The sequence below is a fragment of the Mesoplodon mirus genome (genome assembly GCF_964341445.2).
Source record: "Mesoplodon mirus genome assembly, chromosome: 5".
In the NCBI taxonomy this organism is placed as follows: Eukaryota; Metazoa; Chordata; class Mammalia; order Artiodactyla; family Ziphiidae; genus Mesoplodon; species Mesoplodon mirus.
Genome location: NC_138980.1, coordinates 38,159,214 through 38,175,540, shown reverse-complemented (window position 1 = coordinate 38,175,540; position 16,327 = coordinate 38,159,214). Strand labels below are relative to the sequence as shown.

Here is a 16,327-nt window from a genome sequence, read left to right as displayed (position 1 = left end):
ATGAACATTCCTGGACACGTCTTTGTGTGGATGCATATTTTCCTTTCTCTTGGGTGAGTTCTTTTTAATGCAGGGTCAGTTTCCATTGTCTAAATGTACCATAAAGTATTTAAACTTTTTTTAGTTTTTTTCTAAAAACTGAAGTAGAGGGCTTCCTTGGTGGCGCAGTGGTTGAGAGTCCGCCTGCCGATGCAGGGGACACGGGTTCGTGCCCCGGTCCGGGAAGATCCCACATGCCGTGGAGCGGCTGGGCCCGTGAGCCATGGCCGCTGAGCCTGCGCGACCAGAGCCTGAGCGTCGCAACGGGAGAGGCCACAACAGTGAGAGGCCCACGTACCGCAAAAAAAAAAAAAAAACACTGAAGTAGAGTTGATTTACAATGCTGTGTTAGTTTCAAGTGTACAGCAAAGTGATTCAGTTATACACACACATATATATACATATATATTCTTCTTCAGATTCTTTTCCATTATAGGTTATTACAAGATACTGAGTATAGTTCCCTGTGCTATACAGTACGTCCTTGCTGTTTACCTATTTTATATATAGTCGTGTGTCTATGTTAATTCCAAACTCCTGGGAATTCCCTGGTGGTTCAGTGGTTAGGACTCAGCACTTTCATTGCCGTGGGCCCGGGGTTCCATCCCTGGTAGGGGAACAAAGATCTGCACAGTGCAGAAAAAAAAAAAAAATCAAAAAAACCCCCCAGAAATCCAAACTCCTAATTTATCTCCCTCGCTCACTTTTATTTTTTAGAGCAAATTCAAGACCACAAACCTTTCCCTCCTGTTAACTTGGATGAGATATTGCTCTAGAAGAGCCCCCTGCCCTGCACAGCACGGGCTGAGAACTCTCCCTGGTATGATGTGTCCCCATGTCCCCATGTCCCCACAACCAAGAGCATCAGTGCTCACCCCAGGGGTGCCCTCCTGACCTTCCGAAGCCCTGATGCTGACCTGAGGAATCCTTTTTTCTCGCTTTGTGGAGTCCTCCTTCTTGGCACATCCTGAGAACCACCGCCCAGCCGGAGCCAGACCGTCTTACAGTATTAAATAATAATGATGTATTATTATATTAATACTATACTATCGTGGTATATATTAATATATTATTATTGTGCCAGTCAGTGGTTCCTGGATGTTGCCTCTAAGCTTATACCATGACCACCGGTGACTCTGGGGTCTGTTCCCACCCCAGGCCTCCCCTATGAGCTCATGTGTCCAGCTGCTTCCCAGGGATTCAGCGACCTAATCCACACCCACAGTAACACGTAACAAAACGCGCTAGGTTGTAACTTTCCTTACGAACCAACTTCAGTAGTTGCTGAGAGTCCTTTCAAGAAGGATCCCAGCTGATTCCAGTGGGAGGAATGACAAGTTTGAAAATAATCTTCAGGAGATATTGGCAATAAATAAATAGATAAAATTTTAAAGTACAGAAAAAAAAATTGGGGAATTCCCTGGCAGTCCAGTGGTTAGGACTCCGCGCTTTCACTGCGGTGGCCTGGGTTCAATCCCTCGTTGGGGGACTAAGATGCCACAAGCCTCGCAGCGTCGGGGAAAAAAATAATAAAATTAAGTTTAAAAAAAGGGGGGGAGAGATCGGAAGGAATCCATGGCTGTTAAAACCTTTATGTGGAGAGTTGTTGGAAACCAGGGACACCTCCCGCCCGCCCCCAACCCACCGACCAATCGTAGGGGAAATGACATCAGGGAGCTCCTGACGTGAGGCTTCACAGGACGCAGAGAGAGGGTGGATTTTACCCTCACACGAGGGTTTTGAGAATTCTGTGTAATGCATGTGGAGGGCTTGGCAGGATGCCTGGGACGTGGTCAGGGCCTGACACTACCGGCTGCTGTGGCCCATTTTCGGGGGCGGGGATGGGGGTGGTCCGTGAATATTTGTAGAATCAAAATGTCCCGAGGTGGGAGACTTTACAACATCATCTACGTACAAATAAGGGCCAGAGGCCGAGGCGATTTAAGCAACAGGGTTTCGCTGGCGCTGACACGAGTAACTTTTATTAAGAGTTATTGAGTAACTCATGACCTACTCCCTCTCCCCCGCCCCCGCCGTCTCTAATTAGGGTCACCCAAGCTCGGGTTACATACGCTAAAGATCAAAGCAGCTGGCAAATTCAGCCACAGCGCCCCCTGGCGCTCGGAGCGCTGATCTACCTAAGCGGGTCCCGGAGGAAAACCGCGGCTTCCCAAGGAGGAGCGTTTAAAAGTTAAACTTTTTAAAAAATTAATTAATTGATTGATTTTTGGCTGCGTTGGGTCTTCTTTGCTGCGCGTGGGGGCGTGGCAGCTACTCTTCGTTGCGGTGCGCGGGCTTCTCATTGCGGTGGTTTCTCTTGTTGCGGAGCACCGGCTCTAGGCGTGTGGGCTCAGTAGTTGTGGCTCACGGGCTTAATTGCTCCGTGGCAGGTGGGATCTTCCCCCACCACGGATCGAAACCGTGTCCCCTGCATTGACAGGCGGATTCTTAACCACTGTGCTACCAGGGAAGTCCCTAAAAGTTAAACTTTTAAAACCATCTCCCTCCCACTCCGTCTCCCAGTCGAAAGGCTTCCCTGCCAAGGCCGTGGCGGGTTGGGGGGGGGTGGCATCCAGGGCCGGCCGTCTCAGTGGTCTGAGATGACCCACTTTCTCCCCTGCACTTCATCTACTCGACAGACTTGCACGTCCATCTTTCTGCCCTATTACGCGTTTCGCGTAAATCTTAGTAGAATTGCTGAATCGCAGGGGTTTTTGCTTCTCCAAGGCCCTACCTACAAAACCGTCCGTGCGATTTTTCTGGGAAGAGTGTCTTTAGATTTCTCTGAATTCTCAAAAGGATAGGTGACCTCAAAATCAGGGCCAAGTCTTCCGTGGGCAGGGAAGGAGGGCCTCAATTGTCCTGTGTCCGCCCACGCCCCCCTGGTCCCAGTCTTGGAGGGGCCACAACTCCAGAGGTGACAGGATGGAAATGAGTAGCGCTCCACTGGGGAGCGCTATACCCAATTTACCCGCCCACCAGGGTCCCCTCCCCAGGCACTCATCCCAGTTGAGCCCCATCGCCAACATTAGACTTGGGGCCCCCACCTGACCCTGTTCAGATCCTTTCTGTAGTTTCCTATCACCCCAGTAGGGGCCAAATCCTCACTCAGGCCCCAGGTGGCTCTCAGACCTTGTCATCCCTCAAGACCTTTCCCTCTGGCTCCATTCCGCTCTCTTGCCTTTGCCTTCACTGTGCCCTCCCCTCCCTTCCCAGACCCCTCTTCACTTTCATTCTCTTAAGTGCCACCTCGTCCAGGAAGCCTTCCCAGGCTGCCCCTGACTGAGTGGATTATCGTGTTCTTGGGGCTCCCACAGCTACCTGTGCCACAGACTGCCGGCCTGGCTGTGTGTCTGTGCCCCAGAGAGAAGGGCCTTCATCTATCTTATTCAGGCTGTGAGATTCACATCTCACTTTAGCTGAGTGTTATGGGCGGAACTGTGTCCCCAGAAAATTCATATGCTGAAATCCTAACCCCCATGCTTCAGAATGTGACTGTATTTGGAGACAAGATTTTTAAAAGATAATTAAGTCAAAATGAGGTCATTAGTGTAGACTTTAAGCCAATATGACTGGTATCCTTATAAGAAGAGGAGATTAGGGGCTTCCCTGGTGGCGCAGTGGTTGAGAATCTGCCTGCCAATGCAGGGGACACGGGTTTGAGCCCTGGTCCAGGAAGATCCCACATGCCGCCGAGCAACTAAGCCCGTGCACCACAACTACTGAAGCCCATGCGCCACAACTACTGAAGCCCGTGCACCACAACTACTGAAGCCTGCACGCCTAGAGCCCGTGCTCCACCACAAGAGAAGCCACCGCAATGAGAAGCCCGCACACCTCAACAACGGGTAGCCCCCGCTCGCTGCAACTAGAGAAAGCACGCGTGCAGCAATGAAGACCCAATACAGCCAAAAATAAAATAAAATAAATAAATTTTCAAAAAAGAAGAAGAGATTAGGACACAGACACACACAGAGGGAAGAGCATGTGAGGACACGGGGAGAAGACGGCCATCTACAAGCCAAGGAAAGAGGCCTTAGAAGAAATGAACCCCACCAACACCTTGATCTTGGACTCCGGGTCTCCAGAACTGTGAGAGAATAATCTCTGTTGTGTAGGTCACCCGGAATGTGGCACTTTGTTATGGCAGCCTTAGCAAACTAACACACCCAGTGAAGGGTCTGATAAGTCCTGCAGTTAGGAGCCCCTGTGAACAGCCTGGAGAAAGTGGGGGCGGGGAGGAGGATAAGCAGGGAGAGTTCTAACTCTCTGGGGTGGGAACTGGGCATCGTTTGCTGTGATCCTGTCCTCACACAAATGCAGATTCTGATCCTAGGAGCCTGAGAAGACCCCTGGCCTTGTGTGGCCCCAGGCCCCACTGAGACAGTTCCTGAAGGGCTGGGGGTGCTGGGATACAGGGCCTGTTCTGCTTGTTAATACTACTACTGATGGTCCCATCAGAGCAGCCGAGATAACCCTAGTACCAGTAGAGAAGCAGCTGCTGTCATTTTCCCGTGCCATCAGCTTTCGGCGCCATTTCACCTCCTCTGCAAAGCCACTGCCGTCATTGGCCCCCCATGTTTTTGGAAGGGGGACCCAAGAAGTTGGCCAAAACCTAGCAGCTAGTAGATCTTGGAGCCAATATTCAAATTAGGGCTTGGGATGCCCTCTGGAAGGACAACAGGGTGGGGTGGGGCCTGAGGCACAGGTCAGGGAATGGGACCCAAGGGTGGCAGTCCCCGTCTAGCTCCCATGGAAGGAAAGTGAGGTGGGTGCAAGCTGGCAGAAAGATGGGAGTTTATTTCTCTGAAAAGGGCGGGGGGCAGGGCAGGCGGGGGCAGGAGGGTCAGGGCAGGGAAATGTCCTCCAGCTTCTGGTCCAGCGTCTTGAGGTCATCCAGGAAGCGGGTCGGGGTGAGGATGTGTGAGGAGCCTGGGTAGGAGGATGGGGCTGGGGGAGTGGCCTCGGCCCCTGACACCCCCCAGGTGGGGTGCTCGGGAAACCAGGCCCTGACCCTAAGGGCTCAGAAGGCTCACCCCTCGGAAAGAGAGGGGTCCACTCCTAGGTGACCCCTTCCCTGGGAAGCCAAGCCCTAGCCCCTCAGGTATCCGGTATCCTCTCACCCAGGCCCTGAGGAGGCTCTAGGCTTTGGGGACCCAGAAGGCACGCAGCTGTCAGCCCCCCAGGGACCCACACACAGGGGCAGGCTCCCGGCCCCACCCCAGCCCAGGGGCCCCAGTCCTGGCCACTCACCAATAAGTACCTCCCACTTGCCATCAGTGGCCCTGGTCACCTCATAGGCGGCCCGCATCTCTGACATCGCCACACCGCCCATGATGTAGATGATAAGCCGGGGCCCTGCCCGTGCCTCCATGCCCGTCTTGTTCTTGTGCCAGTGGCCGAAGCGGGCGCTGTCCGGGGGAGACAGGGAAAGGTCAGTCTCAACAGCAGACCACCACCCCTATACCCAAGCCTCACCTCCCACAGGCCTGGGCACAGCTGGGGCGGGGGTATCCCTGGGCCTCACCTGACGGCAGCCTGGGAGCTGGGCGTGGGCGCAGGGTCAGACACAAAGGGCCACAGCTTCCGGTCCAGCCGGTCCTCCACGGCATCCTGGGGCCAGAGGAGGAGGCTGAAGAGAGGGGCCCGGGCGACGGGGCCCAGGGTCTGGAGCCCCCTCCATAGGGTGTGTACATGGTCCAAGATCCTGGCAGACAGGAGCCACCATCTGTGTCTCCAGCCCCTTGGCGACCCAGGACCCTGGGCCCCGAGCTTCTTAAGGACCCTGCTCCTCCTCAGCCCCTCAGGGACCCAGGAGTGTGGACCCACAGACCCTTGGGAACCCAGGATTCTGAGCTCCCTGCCCCTCAGGTACCCAGGAGTCTCAGCATCGAGTCCATGGGGATACGGGGGCCAAGGTCACTGGCCTCCAAGCAGGCGGAGGTGCCAGGACTCCACACAGATGGCAGGAAGCCAGGAAGCCAGGTCCCTGGCCTGGTCCTTTGTGTTGCTGCTGCTTTTGGTTCCCAGAATGGGCAGGGACTGGCATGGGGAGGACAAAGGGGGACCCAGGGGGCTTTCTGGGGGGCAGGAGCGAATAGAGGGGGACAGAGGAGGGGACCAGCAGGTGGAGAGGAAATGAAGCTCCCCTATGAGGGACCTCTGACACCCCACTTCCTCCAGTGTGGGCTTGGGATGCCCCCATGACAGCGCAAATTGGATGCCACAGGGATGCCCATAATGAAGGATTTCCCTTTAAGCCTGGGGGCTTAGGACGGTGAGCAGGAAGAGGGCTGAGCATTGCCTGGATAGGGGCGGGGGGTGGGGGTCAGGCCCCAACCCCCCAGCAGCGGTACCTCCATCACATCCTTGATGATCGGGGTCCAGCGGGACAGCTGATAGGTGGGCTCCGAGCGCTCCCTCCGCTCCAGCCGGCTTGCGGTCCCACAGCCCTAAAGGCGGGGCGGGCCGGGACGGGGTCAGTGGGGGAATCAGGGAGAAGGAGGCGGGTCATAAATGGGGCTGGGGGCTTGTCGGACTTGGGAAGGTTGCAGACAAAGATGGAGAAAGGGAACAGAGAACCAGAGAGAAAGATAGAAGGAGGGAGGGAGACAGAGAGAGACAGACACAGAGAGAGCGAGGAAGGGAAAATGAGAGAGAGGGAGGAAGAAATAGAGAGGCAGTTAGACAAAGATGCGACAAAGAGAAAGATCAGGGCTAAGAGAGAAAGATGGAGACAGATGTGGGAGGACGCAGAAACAAGGGAACTGAGAGGTGGCGGACAGGGCGACAGACAGGGCACCTGGGAGAGAGACGGAGGACCAACTGGCGAGGCGAGAACATGAGAGATGCGCGTGGCCAGAGGCGGAGGCAGTGTCAGGGGAAGCGGGATGTGTGGAGATCAGAGCACAGGAAGCTGCCATGTGTGTCCCGCCCAGGTTGGTGGCCCTCAGACCTCTGGGAGCCCAGGGTCAACTGTGTGCCCCATGCTGATGACCCGGCTATCCGCCCCCGGGACTCGGACAGCATGGACTGGGGCTCTGACTATGCCTCGCCCGCCCTGTTTCTATGACCGCCGAGGCTGGGGACAGCCCTGGTGCCCCCCGGTCCCCAGACCCCACTCAAGCCTCCAACACATCATGCCCTGCATATCCCTGCCCTGGTGAGGTGCCCTCCGCCCCCAGTCACTGCCCTCTGACTCAGTGCCTGCTCCCCAGGCAGCCCCACCCCCATATCCGCCTCCCCCTCCCAGTCTCTGACCCAGCATACCCCGGGGTTGGTGACAGTGCCCCCCAGCTGCTCCAGGTTCTGAATGAGGCTGCTGTGTGCCTGCACGTTGGCGTGCTGGATCAGCTTGGCCAGGTTCTCCTCGCTCACACCTGGAGGAGGCCGATGGGTGGGCTGACGTGGATGGGATGCTCACAGGGTGGGGGGGGAGGGGAGGGTGGGGGGACAGAGGTGGCCATGAATGCTTCTGGGTTGAGGGGCTTGTGGTGGGGTGAGGAGGTGCCAGAACCATGACAGGAGCAGCCTACAGTTCAGAGGACCTCGGGACCAGGGGAGCCACCCAGGCTGGCGCGGGGGGGTTCCTGATGTTAGAATTCTGGATGTGAATCCCAGAGGGGGTAGTAGACTGGGGGATCCTCTGGAATCAGTTGAGGGGACCAAATTTGGAGACGTCATAGATTTGCAGCCTCTCCATGCCAACGGAGGCCAATGGAGGGAGGCCCAGGGTCCAGAGTGGTATCTGTGGGGTTTGGGGGTCATCCCGAGGACAGGGCAACTGTGGGGTTTAGAGAGTCCCAGGATCACTGGAGACTGCGGTGAGTGGCAGTACACCAAGGCCCCCCCCTTGCCCCCTACCCACCATTCCGTAGAAGAATGTAGAGCAACAGAACCCGGATCTTGTCGTAGGCTGGCACCGCAGCGTCCAGAAGCACCGGCACGATCAGCTTCATGGCGTCCTTGATCTTCTCGCCCTCTGCGTCAGAGCCCATGGCTAAGTCCTGTGGGGCATGGGGGTCAGCCACTCTGTGGGGGCACGGGCCAGGGCAGGGCCATCCCAGGGGCCTAGGCAAGACCTTTGGGCTTCATTTCATCGGACCACCAGGTCTCTGAAGGTTCTACACGTGTTCGCAGAGAGACCCCACCCCTCGCACAGGCCCGTCCTCTCCACAGGCTCCACCCCCTCGCAGCCCCAGCCTCTTCCTCACGGGCCCCACCCCTCACACAGGCCACACCTCTCCGTAGGCCCCGCCCCTTACGCTGGTCCTACCTTTCCATGGGCCTGGCACCCCCACAAGCCAAACTCTACTCCAGAAAACGCCCCTCCACAGGCCCCGCCTCCCCCCATAGACCCCGCCTCCTCCACAGACCCCGCCCCCACACGCCCAGCCTCCCCTCCACAGACCCCACCCCTGCCCCAGGCTCACCCCACCTGCTCCACACTGCACAGCTTCTCCACATAGCCCTTGAAGTGCTTCATGCAGTCATCGGCTAAATGCAGGTGTGTAGAATACTGAGGGGCAGGGGTGGGAATTGGGGTAACAGAGGCTGAGCCAGGGTGGAGAGGGGGTGGCAGTTGGAGGGGGGTGGGTTCCCAGCCCCCGCTCACCTTGTTCAGCTCCTTCTGGTACTGTGGCATCTTTTTCAGGATGTGGGACAGGTCTTTGATGTTGGCCTGGGGACAGGGAGGAGCGTGAGCCAGGCCCTGCCTACCAGAGGCCAGGGATCCATCTTGGGGGGGGCGTGGCGTTCCTCCCAAGTTGCCCACTCTACCTTGTCTGTGGTCAGCCTCTTGCTCTCACAGAATGTCTTCAGGAGCTCCGTGACCTTCCTGGCATGAGAGTGGGCAGGGGGGAGGGTGGGGACCGGTGCCAAGACCGTAGTTTGACAGCAGAATGGGGGGGCATCACATGGCCAGGGGATGGGAGACAGGAGACACAGGCCACGTGCGAGCCCACACTGGGGCCGCACCGGGGAGGCCAGCGGAGGGGTGTGGCTCGTGGAGGGGCGCTCACCCAGAGCGGGAGGCCACGTACCCGGTCCACAAAGGGGTGGGAGGGGGTGGGGATCACGCGCGGAAGGGCCCACAGCCCCAGCGCCCACCACGTGCCCGTACTTGGACACATCTGCGATGTGCATGTGCCGCAGGTCCACCCACAGGTCATCGTCCTCGTCCAGCAGCACGGCCTTCTCCCGGGCCTCGCTGAGTCCCGTGGTTTCATACCTGGGGGAGCGGGAGACATGAGGGTCGGGAGCACTGGCTGAGGACCCAGGTCCGCAGTGATGGCAGATGGCGAGTCCCGGGGTCCACCCACCTGTACGTGTCCTGCTCGATGTCCAGCAGGTCATAGGCCATGGCCTGGAAGGTGAGCTCATGCAACAGTGGGGACACAGGGTCGGCCGCCCGGTCCATGATGAGTAGCTGTGAGCGACTTTTCTCAGGGCCCTGGGGTGGAGGGGGTGGGCAGGAATGAGGACATTGACCCTGACCCGGGCTGGGCCCACCCCCCACCTCCCCAGAAAGCCCCCTCACCTCGCCCAGACTGGGAGTGTCTGCCTTGAAGGCGTTCAGCTTGGCTAGGACGGCGTGGGCCAGCTGGGCCGTGTCCTCTGGGCCCCTGGGGGTGGGGTGGGCAGATGTAGGGGGGGGCTCAGGGTATGGGGTTGGGGAGGGCCAGGCGCAGACTGGGGGTCGGGGATGGGGTTAGGGACCAGGGTGAGGACTGGGGCTGGGGTTGGAAACAGGATGGGGTCAAGGTCGGAGGGTGGCATCCAGGTGGGGTCCCCACTTGTGGTAGCGGATGGCCGGGTACTCTTGCAGTGTGGCGCACAGGGTGGCGATCTGCTGGGCCAACGCTTCGAGTTGCCGTGCCCGCTCGCCAGCCCGGAAGGGGCAGTAGAGATTGTAGGTGCTGTGCGGGGCATCCAAGGAGAACACCTGGGAGGGCACAGAGCCGCCGCTGGAGGTGTACCCCTGCCCAACTCCAGCAGCCGCCATCTGCCACTCCCTGGGGCTTCCTCTGGTCTCTGGAGCCTGCTCTGCCATCTAGGAGGCAGGCCTGGGGCAGCCCCCAACTCCTGTCTAGAGGAGGAGGTGGAGAAATACCTCAGCCCCCTCCAACTTGGGTGGGACGACGCTGAGGTGAGCTCTATGCTGCCCCCTGCCGTTGCCCAGTGGGACAGTACTCCGGGTGCCACAGCGCTACGAGCTCATTCCGCCCGGTGTTGGCTCCTTTGCTTTCTGATTCAGTGTCCCCTTTACTTGTCTCGGTGCCTGTTTCTGAGGGAACCTGGGACGTTTGGTGACAGACCCCCACCCCTTCCCAGGACTAGGCTGGGCTGTACCTGAGCCTCGTATGGGAGGAAGGCAAGATGGATCTCTTTCAGCGTCTTCACCACCTTCGCCAGCCGGGAGCGGCCCAGCTCACAGAACAGGGGCTCGGGGCAGGCTGGGGTGGGCAAGAGGGGGCATCAGGCCAGGGCAGCCCACACACCGCCTCGCCCTGACCCCCACCCCACTGATGTCCTCACTCACTGTCGGTGAAGAAGACGTGTGCCGCTTTGTAGGTGAAGGTCGGGGTCCCCTGGAAGTCTGCGATCAGGGCCTGCACCGACTGAAGAATGCGGATCACTCTCCAGGCCTGGCCCCTAGACTGACCATCCCCTGCCCCAGCCTCCAGCCAGCTGCCTGTCCCCCATACACTGCAGACATGCGCGCACACACCCGCTCACATAGGCACCTTCTCCGTGGGGCTCAGCAGATAAATGGCCTCCAGACTGGGGATGGGTTCTCGCCGTTTGTTGATGTCCTCCACAACTAGCAGGAACAGAGGAAGGGGCACATGTGGATGGCAGTGGGGCCAGGGCACATGGGGAGTCTCTTGACTCAGGGAGCGGGACACTTGGGAAGGAGGGTCAGATCCTGGGGTGAAGCAGGGGGACTGCACTCCCTAAGGGTCCGAAGCAGGAGGTGCACACCCATGGGTCACACGGCTAAGAGCTACATGGGCAGGGTCCTGCACATGGGGGGGGTCACATAGTCATACCCCTTGGGGATCGCCTGTAGAAAGCCATCCATTCTGGACATCATGCACTGAGAGTCCTACATGGGGTTCCACACACAGGGGCTGCACAGCCAGGGAGGCTGACCCCTTAGGGATCACAGCCAGGGAGCCCTGCATGGGCAGTCTGCCTATCATGGGCGCCCAAATCAGGGCTGTCTATGCAGTAAGCTGCATATTTGGGAGTTCTGGAGAATTTGAGGGGATCCCACACTCAGGTCCCATCTGGGCAGCATGGGGAGGGTGTGTCCACTCACTGGTGATGCCCTCAGCCAGGATGTCTGACATCTTGCAGCAGGACGACAAGATGCGCATACTCGGGTGGTCCATGATGAGCACCTGTCCAGATGGATGGACAGATGGACCGGTGGACAGACAAGAGGGCGGGAGAGGCTGAAGCTGTCCCTGAGGAGGGGCTGGGGCAGTGGGCAGGCCTGACAGCTTCAAGAGCTGGTTGAACACGAGGACCCAGGACGCCATCCCCAACCCACCCCATCCCAGACTGGCCCACCTGACCCCACCTCTTTGGACTAGCAACCTCCTTAAGGAGTTAGAGGGAGTCCCACATTCAGGGCCCCCCACATGGGTTTGGACAAGGCATTCGGTCTCACCCCTACCTTCCACTCCCCATCCTTCTTGACGCTCCGAATGACTCCACTCAAAATTTCTGCAGGGAAGTGAGGGGCAGGCTAAGGATGCCAGGTCCTCTGGCCCCACCGTGCCCCCAAACCTTCTGGGTCCCGGGCTGGACCTCCATCTGAACTCACATTTACTCCTCCCCACCCCCGTCCTGTGAGGTAGCTCCTATAAATTGGGGCAATTTATAGACAGGGCCACTGAGGTTCAGAGAAGTAAGTTGCATAAGCACCCTCAGCACTTAAGTGGCGAGTGCCTGAGGCATAAGTAGCCACTGGATAACTATGCTTTAGATAAACGAATAACTGGAAAGCCAAGACTCACATAACAGGTCTACCTGCCTCCAGAGCTGGGCTCTCAGCCTCCCTATCTGCTACTCAAGTACTCCTGGCCTGTATATTTCAGCCACACCCTCATTCCACCTCCATCAGTTTCCCCTGGAACAGAACACAGGACCCCTGGATCCCTGGTCTGAGGCATGCCTGGCTGTGCTCATCCCATTACCCAACATCCAGCCTCAGTTTCCTCATCTGTAAAATGGAATCAGCGATTCTCCTGTCTCCCCATTAACTCCTATGTAGGAGGCACCTTTTTCAGTTGGGGTTTTGGGGGTTTGAGCCACACTGGGCCCTGCCTAGTGGAGGGAGCAGATAGGCAGCCCCGCCCAGCAAGAGTTTTGTGTCCACAGTTATCATGACGGCCAGGGCGGAAGGAGCCGCTGAGGCCGGAACTACCGGAGGTGGGGGAGGGGGCGACCTCCACCCCTCCCCCAAGAACCCAGCCTGCGGGGCCTGGATGCCTGGGTCCTCACACTGCATGGGGCTCTTAGCGACCGGGCAAGGAGGAATGCGTCCCCCATCCATGGACCTGGATAGGGGCCCGGACGCGTCCCCTGAGCACTCTCACCACCTGGGGTCGCTGACCAGCGCACCCAGGCCCGGCCCCCGTCCGCACCAAGGGCCCCAAGAGTCCAGCTCGCCGGACTTTGCCTGGCTCAGAGATCCGGGAGTCTGGATGTCCAGCTGTGCCCTCCCCCCGCTGGCACCCAAGGGGGCCCAGGAGTCCCTGCCCAGCGCCTGTCTACGCCACCCTTAGTCTGATTCCTTTGGGTCCCCGGCGTTCTGTCTCCCAACTTTGTTCCGCTCCCTCAAGGGAGAGACGGGACATCCAGCTGAGGCTAAGTCTCCGTCCTCCCCCTCGAGCGTCAGGTGCTCGACGCCCAGCCAGGCCCCCAGCTCCCCGCCGCTTGGGACCCAGAGTCCGTGCGCACCCGGCCCCCCGCCCCCAGGGGGCGGCACTCACTTTCCCCCACCACCGCCTTCAGCCCCGAGGGCGCCATCTTCCCCTAGGGGCGCCGCCGCTTCCGGGTCTGTCCCAAGGTGGGGGCGTGGTCCTGAGCGTCATCCACGTGGACTCCGCCCCGCGGGGCCTGGCTCCCGCCCCCTGCGCACCTGGCCCCGCCCCGCCGTCGGTTTTCAGAGAGGAAGATGGGTTCCGTGTGGAGCCGACCCGCGAATGAGTCCACGCAGACGCGCACCAAGTCACCTGAGGACGCACTCACAGACGTGAGCTCAGACACACTTCCCTAGCTTGTGTGCAGCGAGAAAGTGGGATCGCAAGGCAGTAATAACCTCTTCATCTTCCTCAGGCACAGCTCCACCCTGCCCGAAGTTTCTCTCTGAAAGATACTGTGTGCCCACCCGGAGCCGCGGGGCCACAAACCCGTGACTCACTTATCTAATGTACCCGAGTTTAGCAGCAGCAGCGGGCATAGGCAACACTTGATAAACTGGGGAGGAGGCCTGGAGGGATGGTTGAAGCTAAGCCTGCACCTACTGTGTGCTAAGGACCCGTGCCAGGTTCTCAGTCGATCCTGCCAGAGACCCTGACGGGAGATGCGGGATAGACAATGAAACAGCGGCTCGGCCGGACCCTTGTCCAAGGCCACGTGATGAGTAGGCCTATTGCAATCTGAAACACGAGTCCGTCCCGGGAGGTATGCTGGTCATGGCCTTGCTGATACTCACGTGGATTCAGTGGCGTGCTCAACCGCTTGCATACTCTCTCTCTCTCTCTCACACACACACACACACACCTCAATTCAAGCTCGACTAGAAATTTCAGGGCCTGCCCCTGCTGTGCACCAGCAAAGGGCTGACACCTTGTCATGCAAAGGGCCTAGTCCAGCAGCACCTCATCCTTTAAATGAGGATTTAAAGTGTGACACACGTGTGTGAATGCAGAGTCCTAAGCTGGTTCAGTCCCGAACCCATGCTTTTATTTGGCCATGTTTCTTAAGAGTCGGCCAGGTGCCAGGTCCTCTGCCACTTTCATGGGACAGGCATGGGACTGACCACAGTGAATAAGACCAGAAAGCCTGCCAAGCAGCACTTAAAGTTGAATGGAGGAGGAGGGGATAGAAAATAATCGGTTCTGCCTTAAGGAAATAAACAGTGACCTGATAACAAGTGCCACGGTGGGGGGCGCTTTATTGAGGGTGGTGCCAGAGGGGTACCCTATGGGTGTGGCCTTTAGGCTTAACCCTGAATGACATCAGGGAGCAACCATGCAGAGAGAAGGGAGGGATGAGCTCAGAGGAGTGGCTGGAGTGAGGTGAGGTTGGAGGGGCCACGGAGGCCAGACCTCTGTGGGACGTGGTAGGACTAACCCGATTTGCCTTGGATTGAGCGGTTCACAGGACCCAGGACTTTCAGTGCTAAAACTGCGACAGTCCTGGGCAAACCAGGATGGCTGTTCTGTGTAGGAGTTTGGGGGTTTCTTTCCTTTTTCCTTTTATTTCTTTCTCTTTCTCTTTCTTGCTCACCTTCTCTTTCTCTCTCCCCCTCCCTCCCATCCTCGCCTTTTCCTTTTCTTTCATAGTTTTATTGCAATATAATTCACATACCATATAATTTGATCACTGAGAGCATACAATTTAATGGCTTTTAGCATATTCACAGTTATGTATCCATCACCAGTCAATTGTTTTTTTAAATTTATTTTATTGACATATAGTTGATATACAATGTTAATTTCTGCTGTACAGCAAAGTGATTCTGAGAGTATACATATATGTGTATATATATATTTTTTATTTTATTTATTTATTTAATTTATTTTTTTTGTGGTATGTGGGCCTCTCACTGTTGTGGCCCCTCCCATTGCGGAGCACAGGCTCCGGACGTGCAGGCTCAGCGGCCATGGCTCACGGGCCCAGCCGCTCCGCGGCATGTGGGATCCTCCCGGACCGGGGCACGAACCCGTGTCCCCTGCATCAGCAGGCGGACTCCCAACCACTGCGCCATCAGGGAAGCCCCCTATATATATATATTTTAAAATTATTTATTTTTGGCTGTGTTGGGTCTTCCTTACTGCACGCAGGCTTTCTCTAGTTGCGGCGAGTGGGGGGCTAATCTTCATTGCCGTGCACGGACTTCTCATTGCGGTGGCCTCTTGTTGCAGAGCAGGGCTCTGGGCGTGCTGGTTTCAGTAGTTGTGGCACATGGGCTCGGTAGTTGTGGCTCATGGGCTCAGTAGCTGTGGCTCACGGGCTTAGTTGCCCCATGGAATGTGGGATCTTCCTGGAGCAGGGCTCAAACCCGTGTCCCCTGCATTGGCAGGCAGATTCTTTTTTTTTTTTTTTGCGGTACGTGGGCCTCTCACTGTTGCGGCCTCTCCCGTTGCGGAGCACAGGCTCCGGACGCGCAGGCTCAGTGGCCATGGCTCACGGGCCCAGCCGCTCCGCAGCATGTGGGATCTTCCCGGACCGGGGCACGAACCTGCGTCCCCTGCATCAGCAGGCGGACTCTCAACCACTGCGCCACCAGGGAAGCCCTGGCAGGCGGATTCTTAACCACTGCGCCATCAGGGGAGTCCCTATGTATGTATTCTTTTCCATTATGGTTTATCACAGGATATGGAATATAGTTCCTTGTGCTGTGCAGTAGGACTTTGTCGTTTATCCATTCTATGTATAATAGTTTGCATCTGCTAATCCCAAACTCCCAATCCATCCCCCATTCCCCCCCCCCACTTTGGCAACCACAAGTCTGTTCTCTATGTCTGTGAGTCCATTTTTGTTTTGTAGATAAATTCATTTGTGTCATATTTTAGATTTCACATATAAATGATACATGGTATTTATCTTTCTCTTTCTGACTTACTTCACTTAGTATGATAATCTCTAGGTCCATCCATGTTGCTGCAAATGGCATTATTTTGTTCTTTTTCATGACTAATATTCCATTGTATATATTTATCACATCTTCTTTATCCATTCCTCTGTCAACGGATATTTAGATTGCTTCCATGTCTTGACTATTGTAAACAATGCTGCAATGAACACTGGGTATATCTTTTCATGTATCTTTTCAAATTATAGTTTTGTCTAGGTATATGCCCAGGAGTGGGATTGCTGGATCATAATGTTCTATTTTTAGTTTTTTGAGGAAACTCCACAGTTTTCCATAGTGACTGCACCAATTTACATCCCTACCAATGGTGTAGGAGGGTTCCCTTTTCTCCACACCCTCACTAGCATTTGTTATTTGTAGATTTTTAAATGATGGCCGGCATAACCAGTCAAG

At 56.8% G+C, this 16,327-nt stretch overlaps 1 protein-coding gene across 3 annotated transcripts; it reads right to left on the bottom strand.

Annotated features, from left to right (window-relative positions):
- Window positions 1-4,814: 4,814 nt before the first annotated feature.
- Window positions 4,815-13,133, bottom strand: STXBP2 (syntaxin binding protein 2). 3 transcript variants are annotated; one of them, XM_082621357.1, is made up of 19 exons: window positions 13,044-13,133; window positions 11,723-11,772; window positions 11,363-11,444; window positions 10,785-10,861; window positions 10,580-10,658; window positions 10,390-10,493; window positions 9,834-9,982; window positions 9,578-9,662; window positions 9,360-9,490; window positions 9,161-9,268; window positions 8,818-8,875; window positions 8,654-8,719; window positions 8,477-8,557; window positions 7,907-8,045; window positions 7,309-7,418; window positions 6,396-6,491; window positions 5,567-5,652; window positions 5,293-5,450; window positions 4,815-4,971 (listed from the first exon to the last, which is right to left on the bottom strand). In XM_082621357.1, exons 1-19 carry the CDS (start codon window positions 13,078-13,080, stop codon window positions 4,886-4,888), a joined length of 1,782 nt encoding a protein of 593 aa, XP_082477483.1. In that variant the 5' UTR covers window positions 13,081-13,133; the 3' UTR covers window positions 4,815-4,885. The 3 variants fall into 3 exon arrangements, with proteins under 3 accessions (XP_082477483.1, XP_082477484.1, XP_082477485.1); XM_082621358.1 differs by lacking the exon at window positions 13,044-13,133 and adding an exon at window positions 12,246-12,267; XM_082621359.1 differs by lacking the exon at window positions 8,477-8,557.
- Between the last annotated feature and the right edge of the window lie 3,194 nt (window positions 13,134-16,327).